Source organism: Papio anubis, chromosome 7 (genome assembly GCF_008728515.1).
Source record: "Papio anubis isolate 15944 chromosome 7, Panubis1.0, whole genome shotgun sequence".
Taxonomy (NCBI): Eukaryota; Metazoa; Chordata; class Mammalia; order Primates; family Cercopithecidae; genus Papio; species Papio anubis.
In genome coordinates, this window is record NC_044982.1 from 134,437,400 (window position 1) to 134,459,072 (window position 21,673).

The 21,673-nt window shown below is 35.9% G+C and overlaps 1 protein-coding gene across 1 annotated transcript in view; it reads right to left on the reverse strand.

Annotated features, from left to right (window-relative positions):
* LOC116275910 (WD repeat-containing protein 72-like) overlaps nt 1-21,673 on the reverse strand; it is a gene marked incomplete at its 5' end in the record, with an annotated part of 143,800 nt that overhangs the window by 58,676 nt on the left and 63,451 nt on the right. Inside the window, one exon of the mRNA XM_031668986.1 lies at nt 16,316-16,511. Within this exon, the coding sequence (XP_031524846.1) occupies nt 16,316-16,511 (196 nt within the window). The remainder of the gene's footprint in view (nt 1-16,315; nt 16,512-21,673) is intronic.

Consider the following 21,673-nt stretch of genomic DNA (forward strand, 5'->3'; position numbering starts at 1 on the left):
AACCCAGATCCCTGTTTCTTTTTCAGCAACTTGACCTTTGGTTAACTACTACCTGGATTCCCTTGGTAACTTGATAAAGACAGAATGTCAACTAAGTCTCAAAGTGACATTGCTGATAGCAAAAATGACCTCTCATTGGTAAAATGCATCTGGACTAGGAGAGACTATAAATGAACCATAAAAACCCGATTTCATAGCTTTGGGCTTCCCTGTGAGCAGGGAAGAAATTGTTGCAAGAGATATAAGGCTGTTAGCGAGATGACTTCCACAGCTGAACTGCTAGACTGTTGCATGGACTCCTGATGAGGAAGGCCTGCTGCTGTGGTGAGCTACGGTTCCCGATCTCTGCCCTTTAGAGTAGACAAGTGCCAGGTGTGGCATATGGTCACCTTGTGAAACTGCATGTTTAGGTGAGCCTAAGAAGAACCCCTGACAAACACTGCATCATTGAAGGGTTTTAAGTGGAGAGTTAATACAAATAGACTTTTACAGGATTTCTTTAGCTATTGAAGGCAAATGCCCCAGGACAGGTTACTGAAATAACACATTAACCAGAATTATTAATAGTCTTGCTGGAATCAAACGGAAACCTACAAAGAAGGGAGGAAAAAGCATCCTCCTTTTAAGTTTTACCTAAACCTAGAGGCTCTAAGCCCATCAAGTGGGACTTACAGAAATGCAAACTGCTTTCCCTGTCTTTTGGTGTGTGGTTCATCTGCCACTTAATGGAGAAAACATTAATCTGGACTGGCAAATAGGAACCACCAGAGGGAAAGGGTAAAATACTAAATAAGGACCACCAAGCCATTTTCAGAAAGCAGCAACTATCGAAGAGAGTCAGATGTGAAATACTATCTCACCCCTTAACTAGCTGTGTGACTTTAAACAAGTCATCAGACTTCTCTGAGCCTCAGGTTTCTTGGCAGAAAGAACAAAGGACTCAGACTCAATGACCTGGAGATGATTTTGACTCAAGACTCTATGAGTCCTGTAATCTGAGTACCACTCATATGCCAAGTACTAGGCTAAGCTCTAACACCCCTCCTGCCCCTATAAAAAAAAATGTTCAAAATCAGGTAAATATCAAATGCCTGTAATAGAAAGATCAAGGGCTGGGGCCAACGGCTGGAGTAGGTCTAGTTTAAGGTTGAAGTAAGGACTTCATAATGTCTCTCCACCCAAATGTCAGCCTGTTTAACATGATAATCGCATCTATCACTGAAACTTTATCATGTGCTTTGGACCCCTCATGTGGTTGGTACTACGGTAGGCTCTGCTAGGTGATAACCTAGCAGAAATTACCCAAGATAGCTGCCCACATGTCTGGAGTACTTACTGTAACATTTGCCCACCACAAACTCTCAGTGATTGCAGCTGATTGACAGAATTAATAGAGATAATAAATATTTTAGGACTCCCATATTCTTCCACTACCTTGAAGTAAGGCATAAAAATCCAGCAGAATTTAAGCCTAAAATCTGAAACAAAATAATGCAAAGTGAAAATAATAATTTCATTTAAAAAAGCTTGTCTCCAAGAAAATTAAGCACTTCCATATCTTGAGGGGACACTAAAATGTATTGATTGAGAATGCAGGAGAAAACCTCTGTTTTTACAAAAAGTTTTGAAGTAGGAAATTTTAGAGAAAAGAATTGCGTGTACTTCTAGGAAATCTCATCATGATCTCAGTGTAATAGCCATTTGCAAAAGAGCCCTGAACTGAGTCCATGCCAGGGAGTATTATTGGAAAATGGCCCACTCCAGCTACTTCCTGGAATTCCTCTTTGTGCTTCAGCAGCTAGCTTGGTATGCACTGGGCACCAGACAGAGGCACAGCATCTTACAGAGCATGGGGAAACTCATTCCAGGATGATACAGTTTGCGATTTGTGACTCGAGCCTTGAAACAGGTAGAAGACAACAGCTCATGTTATCCAAATCACGAGATAAGCCTTAAAAAACAAAAGTACAACTAAAAGTGGCCATGGACAAAATAAAATTGAGGTAATTATGGGGAGTATTTATTCCAAACAGCCACAATTTTATAGTGGGAGTTCAGGGATGCATAGAAAAACTAATACAGCCTCTGTTCTTATGAGGCTGCCCAGCATTTTCCAACCTGCATTCCATGGCATTGTAGTATTTCTGAGGGAATGACATAATTGCCTGATTCGAATTTTCTTTTTAAAAGGTAGTTATAATTAATTATTTGTTTTAAGCAATTGTTTAGCTACTGTTAAATAATTGTGATTAAAAATGTAAATTTTGTATATTAAATTTAATAAACTTGGAAACCATAAACACATTGACTTCTGCTCTCAAACAACAGTTTTTGTGCAGATTCAAGATTAATTTCTGTGCTTATACTTATATTTATGAATGTATCATTGATTAGAGAGAGAAAGTGTGTGTGTGTGTGTTTAACGTTAGTACTTAGCAATTTTGCTCATGTAAAATTCTGTAAGCAAGCGCTATTGAAGTACTCTTCTGCTTTCTTCTGAATCAAAATTTTTTCACTACAATGTAACTAAAGCAATATACCAAAATGAAGTCGATCTTGAGACCAAAAGTTTATGCGATCGTCATCCATCTACCTTAATTTCAAATCTCATAATTCATCAAAATATTTACTATGTAAATTATTGGAAAATTAAACAAGATAGAGTTTTGTCGATTTTGCCAGTTGTTTCATTTTTACAAAATGTTTGGATGCTTATGAAAGTTTTAAAACAGCAATTTGGATTCTTTCATAAACAATAAAAGGAATCTAGTCATTGATAAAATTTAGAAAGTTCTGTACTTTACATAGGAGATGGAAGATAGAAGTTACTGATGAACCTTAGCACTAATTTTCTGATATTTTGCAAATTTTCAATTATTGCCGTGTAGAAGATCCCATATGAAGATGACAAAATGCTAACTCACTTCGCAGACCAGAAATTATTTTGAAATACCTTTCTGCTATTATGCAACAACATGTACGGAGATAGCACACAGTTCTTATCTCTGGCAATAAGAAATGGAAAATTTTGGAGCTTGCGATCTAAAACTGTACTTTATATTACAAAAACTCCATAAAGATTTACTTGACTTTTTCCATGTCTAGATTGAGAAAAGGAATTACTAATTTTGAATTACTGCTATACATTAAAATAATAGATTAAAACATTTAAAATTTATAATTATGGCTTGTGAATTTGAGAAGACGAGGATTGGGCAAGGAGGACAGGGAAAGTGTGACTATATTCAATGCAACTCTGAAGGGAAATCTGCCAATTGTAATATATAAAGTGACTTATGATGCCTTCACCCTCTTCATACAGTTGTTATAACTGGAGCATCTAAGTGCTTTGTACCATTAGTCACTCCTGTATTGCAGTTTCATTCTTACATTTTGTAGTACCTTTTATACTTGTGATTTATGCCTACAGAATAACTAGGAAAACCATATATGTTTTACATACAGATTCCAGAAAGAGACAGAACTTGGCTAAGTAAAGTTATTTTTTAAATCCAGTTCTGTAATGGTGTTATAGGACACGTGGTTTTCCAGTAAAACCTACTCCTGTAGTTTCACTTTCCCTGCATAGACTTCTTCCTGGGCCGTACTGCTTTCTTAAGCTATATCATGGTGGAATCTTATCCTTCATAATGTTTTGGAGAAAGCTGAGGGTGGCGCCTGCACAATTTGATTTGGTGTAAAAATACACACCAAATCTGATTTCTGTTACATTAAGGCATTCTCTGACAAAATATACAGAACAAGAAATGAAGTGAATTGTGTTTTAGAAAAATCTTATGAGCTTGTTTCCCCGAATACCTGACCACTAATTTTAAAAAATGAATCAAAAACCCACTTTAATTGAATATTTAATAGATGATTTAATGGTCAAGTTAAGATACATTTTAACTGCTAAATATAAAAATGATTTGTGTTTGCTTACTGGAAATATTTGTAATATAAGCCAACATATATAATAAACTAATATTTAAAGCAAATTTACTACGAAGAAATGAAATGACTATTTTCAATTTATAAACATTGTACATTCATCAAACTATATTTTTGACTAATAGTTGGCTTTTATAATATGAATATCATAACAGTGGATTGCCATTAACAGTAGAAATAGTTTAACTCATTTTTTAAAAGGGCAATACATTTTACTTTAAAATGAATCACTGGAAATATAAAAATGGCAATATTCTCCTATGGAAAGGCCCAAATGTAGCTAGAGTAAAATATATCATTTTTTATAAATAAACGAGTTTATTGTCTTGTAAATTCCATCCTCTACATAATGCCTCATGTACTAGGGTGATCTACAGAAAAGAATCTGGGGTTGGCAAATAGGATGGAGCATGTAATCCAGTCTAGTACCATTCTCCAACAAGTTATTTAATCAGAGTAAAGCTAGGCAAGTGTAGTGTACCTCAGTGTTCCTCCCAATAAAGTGGGTCAAGAATTACTTCATTTGATATATGAAAAAATAAACAAAAAAGACATGCTAAAATGTTTTGAAAAGTAACATGTTGTATAAGTAGAAAAGGCATGCTAATCATTTGAAAATAACTCATCTAATTTGTTTTAGTATCTAAAAATAATGGTAGAATAGATATTTCAGGTTCCTGAAATTGCTGTTTCTTCACAGTACATTTTGAATAAACTTTACTTAATTTGGAAAGTTTGAAATATGAAGTCCCTAAGGAAATTCTGAAAACTCCTTTGCATTCCTCAACGTTAAACACAAATACATTATGGTATCTGATGTTACCACCACCTGGAGATTCCCTGATATTTTTACCATGGGGGGGAAAAAGGTGTATTAAAACATTTCTTTTACTTCTAGCATTATAGAAATCCCAGGCATAGGGCAATAAATACGTTACTGATACCCACAGGTGAGCAGGCAATTCTGTCCTGTGTTACAGGTACTTTGTCATTACCTTCTGAAACACTGTTTCACAGTGCAGGGTATGTTATATAAAAAATAAATGATGCTGCCAAATTTTAGCAGTTTCAAAGAAACATAAGTCAATGGCATAAGGGAAGTAGGTGACGTAATGACTCTAGAATTAAGTAGATGGCTTGAAGAGATGGATCATGAAGCTTAACCTTTGAAATTATTCATTGAATATTAATATAAACACATGGAAAAACACACTTCTAAGATGCTTTGCTAAAATTCTATTTATTAAATCAAATTTTTTTAAATGACAAAGAGAGATAATATATCCTATTCCTGGAAAACGTCTAAGAACAAACATCTAATAATCTGGTCTTACTTAAGGTTTCAGTTAAGGGTGTTTGTAGAGTAGGAGGTTAATAACGTCTAAACAATTACACGAAAAAAGGAAAGGGAAAAACTGACAATGAAACCCAAACTTGTCAATAAATGGTAAATGATTACAGATGAATCAAAGGAGATGAAAAATCAGACCAAATATTAATTTATGCAAATTGGAAAAGATTTAAAAACTGATTCAAAGAGGATGGGCAATTGAGACAACGACCAAACAAAGACAGACAAATAACCTCAAATTGACTTGAAGAACCACAGCAACTCAGAAGGTGTTACTAATGAGATCTGAACTTTGATGATCCTAATGGGCATTTGGTGTTGTTTGGTCTAAAAGCGAGGAGGCAAGCTTTCTCTCCCCTATGTAATGTGAACAAAATTTCTTTCTCCATGTAGGACATGGAGCACTAATGGTTCATCTAAATAAGCTACATTTATGAAGGCAGAAAAAAAATTATAAGACAATTTTAAAAATTAAGAAAAATAAATACTGCTCTCCAAATAAAACACTAAACAGAAAGATACTCCGACAAAATTTGGACACAGGGTTGCTTTCCACCTTCTGCTTTTATCAGTTTCTGCTTTGCACTGAAAGTGTCTTGCATCTCTTAAGATAATTTTAATGGCTCTCTCTCTTTCAGAAAAAGGTTCCACAGCAGAACCTTTTCATTCCAGGTATCTCACCTTCTGAACCCAGCTTGGAGTATCCCCATTCCCATGTCCTGCCCATATCAAAATCACCCCATCTCCTGACCATGCCATACTGCCCTGCGGTGGTATCTGTCCCCATGTTATTCCCTTTGCCTCAAATGCCCTTCTTGCATCCAGCCCTTTCCAACTAGTGTCAGTTGGGTCTCCCCAGAAGCAGATGTGAGATGAAATTAGAAATGCAAACGTTTATTGGGAAGTAACACCCATGAAAGAAAAAAGGGCAAAAGTAGGATTATGTACATTGTGACCTTTAATATCTCATTCACATCCCCTAGAAATCATTTACTCTTCTTCTAAAAGTGCCTACATCCCCCACTTCTCTCACCCCTATGAAAAAGGATATATAAGTTTTTAAATCTCATTGGGTGTATTAGTCTATTTTCACAGTGTTATAAAGAAAGACCCAAGACTGGGTAATTTATAAAGGAGAGAGGTTTAGTTGACTCACAGTTCTGCAAGGCTGGGGAGGCCTCAGGAAACTCACAATCATGGCAGAAAGTGAAGTGGAAGCAGGCACCTTCTTCACAAGGCAGCAGGAGAGACAGGTGCAAGCAGGGGAAATGCCAGATGCTTATAAAACCATCGGATCTCATGACAACTCCCTCACTATCATGAGAACAGCATGGAGGAAACCACCCCTGTGATCCAATCACCTCCTCTCTTTGCATGTGGAGATTACAGGTCCCTCCCTCTACACATGGGGATTATAATTAGAGATGAGATTTGGGTGGGGACACAGAGCCAAACCAAATAATTGAGCTATTGGGTACTCACTTTCCTGTGATGCCCCCGTGCATATAATAAATTGGTATGCCTTTTCTCCTATTAACTTGTCTACTGTCTGTCTATTTCAACAGACTCACTTATCAAAGCTCCAGAGAGTACAGAGAAGTTTCTCTTACCCTTCAGGCTCCATCAGTCTAACAGAAACTCTAAAGCAAAGAATGCCTATGAAAAGAGGTCAACATGGGCCAGAAATGGTGAGGCTCTGTTATCACCATCTTGCTCAGCCATTGTCCCAAGAAGAGTGTGGCCTCTGCTCCAATGCTGGGTCAGATGTTGAAGGCACTAACAATTGGAAGCTGTCAGATAGCCATATTCCTCATATCTGGGAAAGGAGTCCTCTCTTGAAGAGGGATTTTAGCAGTACATCTCTTCATGTCTGCCACACAATTATTCTCTAACACACATGTGAATGTCTATTCCTATGTGAAGCCTCTAAAATTCATTCCCAGGCAGTTGGTGGCTCTCTACGCCTTTACAGCAATGTGAATGTTAATTTCTCATACCACACTGTGTCCTCACTATTTTTACAGCTTTCTCTCTGCCTTTTGGAAGGTAGAAATCACATCATGGTCTTCTCAGATTTCCAGTACATAGCTTGGGAAACATAGTACCTAATAAAATATATTCAAAAGAGGGAGTGATTTGATGGCTGGACTTACCAGCTGGATAACAGACCAGACTGGTTGATCCAGAGATACTAAGGGATATACCTCATGTATGTGAAAGTGAAAGGTATTAAGAAGTTCTCAAAAACTAATTTCAATGTACTTTAAATACTAATGAACTATTGGACTTTAAGGATAACATGTATCAAAAATTAGCATGTTGTAAGCCAAAGTTTTGAAATTATGTTCCCAATCATAAATCTAATCACAATCATAAGCAGATTACATGAACCTATCTGTGTATCTCTTTCCATCTATTATTCTCACTTCCAGTTTTCTCTTTCAATTTACAGACTGGGAAACGGTCCATCTAATTTTAAAATTCTAAGATGTACTGTGTTTATTCTGTATTGTAAAATAATAATTTAATTTCAGTTGTAAATGTTAGAGTTTTCTTTGAGGACCTTTTTAGGCAAGGCTTAATAGTTCAGTAACATATATTCTTCATTTAATCAGCCAACAATGTTTACTCTCTGCTAGGCCCAAAGCTAAGCTGTGAGGACATAAAGATGAAAGTGAATGAATAGGATAAGAAGCCCTCTTTCTAATGGTGGAGACAGAATAGCAGATGATTCACTATATGGACTGGGGAGTGCTATAATACCTAAAGGGTACACAAGGGAAAAAGAAAACATGGGAGAGAAAGAAAAGGAACTTCTTGAGTCAGTGTGAGTTACTCTTTTGGTTTCATCTCCTTCTGAACTTTTAAAGGGAAGTAGGACAGAAACAAAGTCCTTAAGAATGTCTAGAATCCCTCTAGAATCCCTTTCTCTAATGAGTTCTCAGGAGGGTTGGTATTGCCCCCTAGGGGGAGGCTTTGGAAACTGCCAAAGTGAGGCACTGGGTTTCTCAATGATTGTAGAGACACTTATTGGCATTTGGTAGTCAGGCACCAGAGACGCCAGATGGCCTGCAATGCTTAGGAACGCCTTTCACAGTGAATAATTGTCCTGCTCGGTTTTCAAATATTCCACTGATCATTCATGAAAAGAAAAGCTTTGTGTGTAATTTCCCAAGTCCAGAACACAACTTTGTTTTACATATAACCCTGGAGGAATCTTTCAAGGCTTTTAATATACCTTGAATTTTCTAAGAAGGCCACTACCCTGTATATTAAGGAATGGCCACATTTTGCTACTACTGTCCAAAATTTTGCCAAGAAAATCTATTTTAGATACCCACATCACTGATAGAACCACCACACACACAGACATCTGCATCAATAGCAGTGGTCTTATGTATACCACAGCATGTTATATAACAGTATGTTACTATATCTTTTAGTGTAGTCATGCCCAGGATTTTGCACATAATACTTTACTATAAGTTACTTACTATTTTTTTTTCCTTTAAATGTTCTATAAATGATGTATGTAGGTAGGTTATATTGCTTATGAATGTTATTTTAAGATTATCAAGGGAGCATTACAAAATATTGGCTAGGACTGAGAGCATTGAGATCCACTACAATTACTTTTTCTAAAATTTCAAGACTGACCTCATTCTAATGAGAAGAAACATGTGAGGCTGGAAGATTATATAGACCATGTTCTTATGCATATTCAACTACCAAGGAGCATTTTTACATTATCCCTAGATTGGCAGGGCTGCCTGGCTGGAGGACAGATATTCTGCACAGACAGACATAAAGGGCTCATGCTCATCTGCAGCAGGTAAAAGAAAGAACTAACAACTCTTCTTTGAACTGTCTTCATTTCTTGTAGCTTATTCTCAGGGGGTTGAAAATGAAATACTGTGCCTTGGTTTTTGCCTTCAAATACTTGTCAGCATTAATTTTTCCTGGTGGTTCTCTAGACAGATAAATTGCTCTTGAACAAAGTAGATAAATTTGAGGCAATGCCCCTGGATTAACACTTTAGAAGAAAACCATCATCCTTATAATCATCATTTCCATTCTCTTTTTAGTACAGACTATTAACATATTATTTAGCATTTATTTCATTCTGCCTTGGACCAGAGTTCTCTGATAGATGTCTGTCATTGTCATTTATTACACATCCATTCACTCAGGCAACAAACATTTAATGAACACCCATCATGCACCATGTGGTCCACTTGCTGCTGGGAGCACAAGATTAGTAAGTTCCAACTTTTGCCCTCAAGGAGTTCACAGAGTTGGGAAAGAAAGGCAAATAAATAAGCAATTAGAATTCCAGGTAATATACAGTATTTTAGAAGGTTATAAAAGGAGTGTAGAAAGTAATATAAACGAAAATGTCAGCACCTAACATTGAACCTTAGACATAGTAAGTGCTAAAAAAGAAATGTTTTGAAGTTATTCAAATTGTTCCAAGGCTGAAAATTGGGCAGGTAAATTGAAGAGTTAAAATGGAAGGATAAGGCTCCAGCTAGCAAGATAATTGACATTCTGATGGGAATGGGATATTCCAAGGGCGTTGGGACAAATGAATAATTTTTCCTTCAGCCAACATTTCTCTAGCAATTGCCACATACTAGATACTGTGCTATCTGCTGAGAATACAAACCTCTCTAAATCACTTGTTTTTCTCTAAAGGAATTTAATCCCTCTATTTACCAAACCTGTCTTTAGAACTATGAATACATATCCATATTGGCTGACAGAATTGCATCTGATGGAGGAACTAATGTCACACAAATTCCCAGGCTCAGAAGTAGAATGAATCATTAGTGGAGGCTAACCCAGGCCAGCCAGGTTGCAAAGACGGCTCTGTGTCAGCAGCATGAGGGCTATTGGTTACAAGAGATCAGGAACGAGCCAGAAGTCCATAGGGAGGTGATGAGTCAGAACACAATATGTGAATCTAAATACTGAGGAAACAAGGTTTGAGGCAGTGGCTCCTTAGAAACTTCTGTGGATAAACTGTAACCGAATAAGGAGTGAGGTAAGTTTCAGGCAAGGCTCAGGCCTCTAAAAATATCAAACTGAAATCAGATCATGACAGAGTGAGCAGTCAAGAGTGAACTAACTATCACTAACAGAGTCTTCTGGAGGGTTACAAACCAGATTCATTCATATGTCTATTTTAAAATTTTTTGTGAGCTTGCTGTGTATACATCTCATGGTCCTAGGATGGTGACTCTCAGATAACACAAATTTCAGTGTGTATTCAAGACTTTGTTTGGATGCTAAACAACAGCAATCGGCTGGTTTTCCTCCACTACCTCTTCTCTTACTAATTAGGAATTGGCTGAATCTTCAGTACAAACTATCTCACTTTCCATCCATTCATCCATTCACTCAATAAACACTTATTATCAGCTTTGAGGTAAGAGACCATTTTAGGTGATGGAAGGAAAAAAGATAAATAGACCTGATCCCTGTCCTTGAAGGGTCAGTGTCGGGAGGCCAGCCTCAGCTTCGGAGAACGATAGTGCAAAACACATTGATTTCAGTGACAGAATCTAGATCACTTTTTCTTTGTCAATAATTTAAATGGGTATGCAGACAATAATCAATAAAGTGGTGGCTGCACGACGGTTACCAAAGAAATATTTAACTCAATTCCTCAATCCGACTATCTCCGGGAAGAGCCGGGTTGGCATTCTGACTGCTCATGAGGAAAAAAGATGATGAAATACTCTAGTTTTTCATATGCCAAGATGAAAATCATCAATCTCAATCTCCGTGGAAGATGAAACTACTTTTAGAAAAGAGCAGTGAACTCTTATCAGTCTTTCTAAGGTGATGTGATCTTTAAGATGATACAGAGAGGGAAGAAACAGTAAAGAAGTTCAGAAGAATTTATATGGGCAAAAGGGAAATGATGAAATTTCTCTCTCAATTTTATAAGGTGCTAAAAATAAGACAGGATATATATTAAACCCAAATGACTACAATGCTTTTTGAAAGATATATACCTTCTGATGTAGCATAAGTTAAGTTTGGCAATGCCATTTACATCTTGTTTTCTCAAGCTTGCATTATTCCTATTATCTTTAAACCATGGTTTCTTGACAGAGAACTGTTAAGCATCTTGTCTATTTTCTGGGGATTAGTTTAGTTAAAAAGTATAAAATAAAATCTATAGGTTACCTAAACAGGTACACTTGAAACTGAACACGCCAAGGATTCCTTTTGTGGATTCAACCTTCCATTATATCTTTAGTACACCTAGAATACCATATGTAACAACGTACCACCCAACATGGGGGCCAAGTCACGACACCACAGTCAGTCATGTATCACTGTGCTTTGCCGCTAAACCACAGGTAATGTGATCCCATTACAATTTGTGCCACTAGTGTGCTTAAAAGATTTCCCATACCACACTAGAGAGAAAGCCCCAGACCTCACTATCACATACAAGGCCTTCTATGATGTGTCCTCCATTACTTCTCTGCTCCTTGATTACACGTACCACACAGGCTCTTCCTAAATGACTTCTGTGGCCATAAAGAAGAACTCACTTAGTCTGGAGATCTTAAGAGTAAATGGAAAAAAGATGTGCTTGCTCCAAAAAATGGCAGTCAGGGAAGAGTTTCCCTGTAGGGTAGTCACAAAGCCTTTCCACAAGTAGATATCCTTCTGGAAAATTCAGCAGGCCAAGAAAGCCTGCCCTGGGCCCGTACTTCTGCAGGGCAGGATCACCAAAATGTTTCTGTTGAATGGATTTTTAGTGTCTTGATTTACAATAAATGCGTGGTTTTATTTAAACAAAAAACACATTTTTATTATTTAATTTTCTATATAAGTCTTTGAAAATGACACATGCAATAAAGATTATTTGCAATACTCATATTTGATGCATCATTTTCAAACCACATGGTTTAGCATGAAATTTAAATTCAGCCAATAATTCCAAGGTGACAGTTTTATCTACAAAGCCTCCATTTCTAGTTCAACCAATTTATTTAATGGAACAATTTAGAGCACTTGTTTAAACTGATCCAAATAACATTCAAAAGAAAGTAAAGGGAAATAACTTTCAAATGCAATTTAATAATAGAAACGATTGCTGTTTTTAAAGCAATGAATCTAAGCCTCAAATGTGTTAATTGTACAAGTTCTTATTAAACAGATTCAAGGAAGATAGCAATGTAATCATTATAAAAACATAAACTTAGATAAAATCTGCCATTTTTCCATAAAACACAGATACACAAAAATTAAGACCACAAATAAAATACATGCTGTGAAGTGTAACAGGAGAAAACACTGAAAAATAAGAAAAAATTATAGGTTTAAATATACATTATGTTTTAACTCTCACTTCATTGGATTTCCATTGCTTTCTAGACACATTCCCTACAAATATTTCCAGACACCTGGTGATTTTCTTTATTATGAGGGTTGAGATGGCAATAATTAAGTACTCTGCATTTCCTTTGGCAAAAGAAAGCATGATTTATGAGAAAAGAATAAAAATCTAAGAAAAACACTTAACAAATTACTCAATTTTTAGATCAAACTGATTCAGGATAAATTTCTTCCATGTTGCAAGTATGGAAAATGTAGCTTACTGGATAACAGCACGGTATTTTAAGAGAATATCTGGGTTTTCTTCCCTGTTTTTAGTAATTTTGTGTCTGTAGGCAAGACACATAACCTCTCTTAAGTCTTAGTTTATTCATTTTGCAAAGGGGGTAGTAATAGGAAGTATGTCTCAAAGAGTAAGATGTATACCACTGGTGGCATTTAAGATAGCTGGTGTGGCAACGTGGGCAGATTGCTGGAGCTCAGGAGTTTGAGACCAGCCTGGGTAACATGGTGAAACCCCATCTCTACAAAAAATGCAAAAATTAGCTAGGTGTGGTGGTACACATCTGTAGTCTCAGCTACTTAGGAGGCAGAGGTGGGAGGATCACCTGAGCTGGGAAGACTGAGGTTGCAGTGAGCCAAGATCACACCATTGTACTCTAGCCTGGGTGACAGAGTGAGGCACTGTGTTGAAAAGGAAAAAAAAAAAGAAAGATAGCTGGTGTGGTGATAAACTTATTTTTAAAAATATATCTCAACACAATTTTAATGTGTATGATAAAAATATAAAATTTGTATGCAAAATAAAAAAATAAGTAATTTCTCAGGACAAACCTAGCTAGCATGATGGGAATCTCTCTTTCTTAGAGTATAGTTCTTTTCAGTTGTACTTTGAAATTTCACTTCAATGAACATGAACATTTTAAAAACGGTAAAGAACACTTTAAAAACTAAATGTCAGAAGAAGGGTCTTAGGGTTCATGTGGATTGTGTCAGAATTAAAGGAAATGGTGAGCTAAATTTCATAAGGTACTCAGCAAAGCATTGGAATATATTAAAAACTCAATAATTCTTATTTTTCCTTGTGACTTATTGCTGCCATATTACTATAATCTTAATAAATCAAATATACTCCGTTTAGCATAAAAGAAGTTTGAGTATCTGTGTATAGCAAAACCATCATCTTTTACTTTCCAAATGATTTATAATATGTACCACCAAGAAACCAAGAAAGAATAAAAGAAATGAAGAAACAAGGGGAGGGACAGGAGCTCACAGAGGACAAATAAGCAAAGAGCTGATGAAATTAAATGACATATACAATTTGCCATAATAATATTTTGCAAAATGACATACGTTGCAATGATTAGGCTAAGTAAATCTGCCTATGAAATTTGAGGAATTACTACACCCAGTGAATAGCACCTATATAATCATATTACATTTTGTCTCAGGACATTAGAAATAAAGAAAAGTTTTCTGGTTATGTTTTCTAAAAATTCTATCAACCAGCCTGGACAACACGGTGACATCCCATCTGTACTAAAAATAAAAATTAAAAAAAAAAACAAACTAGCTTATAATGGTGGTGCTTGCCTGTAATCCCAGTTACTCAAGAAGCTGATGCAGGAGGATCATTTTAGCCCAGGAGGTGGAAGTTGCAGTGAGCTATGATCATGTCACTGCACTCCAAACTGGGCGACAGAGCCTGCCTCAAAAAAATAAAAAGATAAAAAAATAAAAAAAAAAGAAAGAAAAAATCCTATCTAAGGCAGTACATACCACTAAAAAGAAAGTCTAAAAACATTTCCTGTAATTTTACTAAGTTCTTGTGAATAGCGTTTTTTAAAATAAGCCTTTTCACAAAAAGAAAAGGGCAACATTAATATGAAATATACTACTACTTGGATAGTTCTCTCTTCAATGTATTTTATGTGTCTCCCATTTAATTGCAATTGTAGTTAACATTTTCCTGCAGATAATTATTTCCGAAAATAATATATGTCCAGCATTTTGTGAATATGTTTTGTTCCTTTAAACAAAGTATTCTAAATTTCATCCACCAACACATAAAGTGGCTGTAATATTCTGGTGTTCTAATTCTTATCACAAATTAACCACAAATTTTCTTTTACCATAGGCAAAGAAAGGACTATTTAATAATTAATTGAAAGAGAATTAATACCACACTTTAATCCAAATGTCTTTAGTCATAGTAAGACTAAATTCTCTACTGTCAACAGTTCTTTCTCTAAAGATGCAGTCCGGCCATGTTGCCCAGGCTGGACTCAAACTCCTAGGTTCAAACCATTCTCCCAACTCAGCCTCCCAAGTAGCTGGGACTGCAGGCACCTGGCTAGTATCCTTATCCTGTAAGAATGTACTGGGGACAGAATTGGGCACAATCTGGTGAAATCTCAAATATGAGTAACCCAAGTGACAGAAAAATTCACCTAAAGTTTCACTTTGATGGCTGACCAACAGTTTCTTACCTGGAAAATGGGGCTCTGGGCCAATGAATAAGGTAGGCTCTCAAGATTAGGGAGAAAATTCAGAAATGACATCTACTGAGAGTTAACACACAATGAACAAATAACACTGGTTGTCTTGGGAGAGATGGAGGAAACCTATCAATGACACTACGGATGGCCTTCCATATGTATCAAAAACATTTTATATTTAGTAACATTGTTCCTAGTCCTGAATAAATTAAAAGAAAACCCTTTGTGAGAGATAAAAGAAGTACTTAACAATTTGACCGCCTGTAATATGTAAATTTATAACACGTTTTCCTGACAAAAACACACGTTTAATCACATGATCAATTAGCATATTCATCAAAAGCTTACAATAAAGTTGAAAATTAAAGTTGTACTTTTTTTTTTACAGTTTTTAATTTTTTTTAAGTAACAGCTAACAGTATGATAAAAATCATAGAACATTTTACAACATAAATTTAGACTCACTTGTTGGCCCTAAACCATAAACGTTATCATTAGGAAGTGACAGTGATGAAGTTTGTTATAAAATCAAATGATCCAACTCTAAAAATAGTTTAATTTTTATATGATATTTCTGTTGCCCAGAAAAGGAAAACTGGCACATGACTTTTATCGAGGTACAAAGTAAAAGCAAATTTCCCCATTATGATTACAGTATTCCTGTAATATATATCCTATTAAGCTATTGTTGTTAATTCTGCTTTCGCTTTTAATTGCTTAACTTCAAAACACTGTTATAAATAATACAAGCTATTCTTCTAGCAAATATTTATTATTATAATAGGATCCAGAAGTTCTTTCAACATTTGACAATTACAAGAGGAAATCGATAGCGGAATAGGTCAGAAACAGGGCACTTGGCTCAGTTCTTGCAGAAATGATATACTGTGAACTTATATTTTCAACACTCTCTAAGTAGCAATGCTCCTCAAGTTATGATGGTGTTACTTCTGGATAAACCTATCCTATGACCTTTTCAACTTACAATGGGTTTATCTGGATATAACCCCATCATAAGTCAAGGAGACTAGTGAATGTCTATCACTTTTGCACCATAATATAATCGAAAATCATAAGTTGCACCACCATAAGTTGGAGACTCTATAGTAGAAAAGTTTTGTTGAAAGAGTATGCCAATAAATTTTGTACTTACTTTGCAGAGGCAAAGTGTTTCTAATACACTGTAACTCCAGTTCCTCTGTCCATTCCAGCTTTGGCAGCATCTGCTTCATCTCACAGTTACCATTCTCTGCCATGGACGCTGGTTGACTATTGACTGGTATCTTTCCCAAACACTTCATGTGTTGTTGAACTTCCGCCAAGAGAACAGCTTGTATTGCTTCAGTTACCTGTAAGGTATTTTTTTAAGTGAATTATTTTTAGTATTATTACAAATGCTTAGGTATGTTGCAAAAAATCCAAAGCCCGGAATTTAAATTTGAACAGGTTTCCATAAACAATAACTTTTCATTCTTCTAGCATTAGCATCCACAACAACTGAAATGTACGTAGCAACAACTGGCACCCAGACTTTCACGCTGTTCTTTTTTTTTTTTTCCTTTGGCAATGCAAGAGATTCTAAAAGGATACTTGAGGGGCGTTTTTTTAAAGTCCAGAATGTCAAACATTACACTATGGGACAAAGAGGAGTTTTCAATTATTTTTCCTATTTTCGTTTCCACCAGAAGATAAAGAAAATTCATTTGAATTTATCCTATGGCTCTTAAAGACATGGTTAGATCCTCAAACTATGTATAGCTCCAAAGCATTATTTAAACAAAACACTGCATTTAAACTATGCTTTACACAGAAAATTAAAGAAATGACTTTAATAACAAATCTCACTAAATTTTGTGTATACCTATGTGGTTTTACATATATTAAGGTATTGCAAGGCACGTCTTCCAATTGCTGTGTATGCCCAGTCAAGGACCTATGGTTCGAAGGAGGGGGAAAGGAACACTTGCCACAGAACATCCACCCAAATTCTTCATTTTTAAAATGAAGAATCTGGGGCATGACACCTCAAGGTTACATAGACTTGGTGGACAGACCTTCTGATCCCTGATTCTGTCTTTCAAAGTACATGTCCACTCAAGATTCTATATCCTCTACCTTCAGTGCAAAGCTAGTGACAGTTTCCTAGACCTCTTCCTGGTAAAAGATGAGGTAAGGTCTAGCAGTTAGGTATAGCCAAAAGAAGGCCAGGAGCTGAATTAGGGAGAGAAAAGAAGGACATGGTTGATATAGACAAACCAGGTACACCTTCTCATTACCCTTCTCCAGCCAATAGTTAAACATTTCATATAGCTACATCCAAGTGCTTTTCATATAGCCACATCCCAGTGCCATAGCATATATATTTTCCCCTCAGAAGTCTGTCCTCTGTCAAGCTGACTCATGTTCCACAATTGCCACTGTCCCCCTCCATTACTCCTGGTCTACCCATAGGCACGTCTAGAGCTAGGGATATGGGACAACACCGAGAGTGGTGACCTAGAGATGCTTTGGCCAAAAACTGAACATGTATTTATGTAAATATGTATTCCATCTCTTTTGCATGTAATGATAGTATGTGAGACCTTCAGGTTCCAGGGACATCCAAGGAGCTTATTATGATGGCAGATACTTGCTGAATTCCTGGGACAGAGAAGATGGCCTCTGACTTTTAAATATAGGAAGCTTCCTGAGAATACTGGAGCAACTTCCTGATTGCCGATTATCTCCCTGTCCTTATCCAGCAGACACTCAAACGTTTGATTAAGGAGTGAAAAAAGGCTAATGAATAGTAGAATATCACTATTGCATACCATGCATACTAACATGTAGTACTGCCTATTTGCAATACAAGTGAATGGTGCTTACTCATGAATATCATGTAATGAGATATTTAACATCAGAGTATCAATTATATACCATTAATCTAAGATATACTTCTGCACATCATGATGCTGGTAAATAACGCATATTAATATCTACCATATGAGACCAGCCTGGTTGACATGGTGAAACCCTGTCTTTACAAAAAAATGCAAAAATTAGCCTGGCTTGGTGGTGTTCACCTGTAGTCCCAGCTACTCAGGAGGCTGAGACAGGATGATTGCTTGAACCCAGGAGGCAGAGGATGCAGTGAGTCCAGATCATACCCCTGCACTCCAGCCTGGGTGACAAATCTGGTATATATATATGTGTGTGTATATATATACATATATATATGTATATCACACCAGTATATCACATCAGTATATCACACCACTTCTGAGATATAAATATAAATTATTATATATGTTTCTTGCTAACATATACTGCTATATATATACTACAGTATTGGTAAACCATGCTGATTTATGTATATCACATGATGGGATATATTGTATTACTTATTCATGATGAACAATTTTATAACACTGAAGTTATTTCATTTTAACTTTGTCATACATGTTATTTCATAGCACTGGTTCGATGATGTGGATAATGTGGTAGAAAGAACTCAGGATTATAAGTGAAAAGGTTTGCATTTCCTATTCCACTATGACAGTTACCACAAATCCAACCTTTGACAAGTCACAAACTTCTCTGAAACTTCATGTTCTCACTTGCAAAAGAGTTTGTGATACTGAGAGACATTAGGATAAGAGCTGTCAATAACAGAATAGTGCACGGAAATTGCTCTTTCTATACTCATAAATTAAGGATACTGGACAATTTTCTAAGACCCACAATGTGTCCAGACTATATCATACCCCTCAGAATGGGTAGTTTGGCCATATGCCTTCACTGGGCTTATGGCTGTCCTCTCACCCTGGGATGCTTATCAACCCAGAGGCATGCCCACAGTTGGGATCTAAAATGTCATCTCTCCCACTGAATATAATATCCTATACAACTTGGATAATCATTATTTCTTAAAAATATACAGGAACTTATGTATTTTAATTTAATATTTCTAATTATTTGATTTACATGTCACGACTTCACTTTTTTTAACTGTTGATTTTTTTACATAGTCATTACCACAAATGCATATTATAAGAATAAAGAAATGAACATCATCAAAAACAAGTGGAACAGAAATAACTATAGAATAAAATAGATTAACCATGATGAGTAGGGTACTCAGAGCCACAACAGTTAAAAGCGAATACTGAATGGCATCCAATTGGAAAGAAACTCAAAATATATATTTCAACTCAGTGTGAGATGAGAGAAAGGCTGTATCTTCTAAACATGTAATAATGTTATTACAGTATCTGGAATAGAGTGGACACTAAATAAATACTAGTGGAATTGAAATAGATTCTGCAGACTTTCAAAAATAAACTGTGGAAAGTATAATTTATTGATAGTTTATAACTATCAATACTTGAGTCTCTCTCTATAAATGTAGCAGATGGATTTTACAGGTAGTCAATAGAAATGGAATTTTCTCCAACAAAATATAAAATATTTATATGGCATTTTATATAACTTCATAATTTTAATAATGAGCTAGCATTGAGCATTATGGCTATAAAGCTGTCTTCCCAACATATATAAATAAATTTCTTCCAAAACATAGATATCAAAGAATCGTATTCTTTTATGAGGCAATGTGCACAGATTAAAAATAAAGTTTACAAACTCATTGACTGGAAAGAGTCAGCTACAAATCTGGGACATATGCTTATTAACTAAAGGTATTACTGAGTCCTAGGCAAGCCAAAAATTTTAGTGGTATTCCATTAACACCTTGAAAGAACAAAATACTGTAAAATAGCATAGAGCATCATGAGGATGCATAAGAACCCCTGTGTCCTGGTTGTTGTTCCAGTGTCTAGTTTTTTTGTTATAAAACATTTTTCCCAACACTCTGCTCATGCTGACCTTTCATGTCTTTGCGGTGTCTCCTGGAAAAGCAACATTTCTAACTGGAGGCCTAAATGTCATGATGTGTACCCAGTGGTGTTAAATTATAAAATCCAAAGAAATTTAGTGCAGTACCAGAAACATGCAAATTAGCAATCCCCAAACTTTTCTGTTTCTTTTCCAGCATTTATTTTTATGTTGATTGTTCAATGTGTCAAAAGCAAAAGAGACAATCTCTAGACAAACCTATTCATCAGCAAAATTAATTCATTCTTCCCCTAACCTTAAAGGTAAACATTCAACTTCTGGAGCTAATTTTGCTCGTTTTACAAAAGCATTCCATTTAACCAGGGTTAAAATGAAAGAAAAATTGTTAAGGACAGCTAGAGAGAAAGGCCAGGTCACTTACAAAGAGAAGCCCATTAGACTAACAGTGGACCTCTCAGTGGAAACCTTACACGCCAGAAGAGACTGGGGGACAATAGTCAAAATTCTTAAATAAAAGGAAATGCAACCCAGAATTTCATACCTAGCTTAACTAAGCTTCATAAGGGAAGGAGAAAAAAGATCCTTCTCAGACAAGCAAATGTTAAGGAAATTCGTTACCACTGGACCTGCCTTACAAGAGCTCCTGAAGGAAGCACTAAATATAGAAAGGACAGACTGTTACCAGCCATTACAAAAACACACTGAAGCACACAGACCAGTGACACTGTAAAGCAACCACATAAACACATCTGCAAAATAACCAGCTAACATCATGATGACAGGATGAAATCCATACATATCAATACTAATCTTAAATGTAAATGGACTAAATGCCTCAATTAAATGACATAGAGTGGTACGCTAGATAAAGAACCAAAACTATCAGTATGTAGTCTTCAACATAACATGTCAACCCTCAAAATAAAGGGTTGGAGGAAAATCTACCAAGCAAGTGGAAAAAAGGAAAAAGCAGGGGTTGCAATCCTAGTTTCTGACAAAACAGACTTTAAACCAACAAAGATCAAAAAAGACAAAGACATTACATAATGGTAAAGGGTTCAATTCAACAGGAGGAGCTAACTATCCTAAATATAAATACAACCAACACAGGAGCACACAGATTCATAAAGCAAGTTCTTAGAGACCTACAAAGAGACTTAGATCCCCACACAATAATCATGGGAGACTTTAACACCTCACTGACAATATTAGACAGATAACTGAGACAGAACATTAACAAAGATATTCAGGACCTGAACTCAGCAGTGGATCAAATGGACCTGATGTCTATAGAACTCTCCACCCCAAAACAACAGAATATACATTTCTTTCATCACCACAGGACACCTATTCTAAAATTGATCATAATTGGAAGTAAAACACTCCTTAGCAAATGCAAAATAACTGAAATCATAACAAACAGTCACCAGGACCACACCACAATCAAATTAGAACTCAAGACTAAGAAATTCACTCAAAACCATGTAATCACATGGAAATTGAATAACCTACTCCTGAATGACTTTTGGGTAAATGAAATTAAGGCAGAAATGAAAAAGATCTTCGAAACTACCAAGAATAAAGATACAACATACCAGAATCTCTGGGACAGAGCTAAAGCAGGGTTAAGAGAGTAATTAATGGCACTAAATGCCCAGATCAAAAAACTAGAAAGATC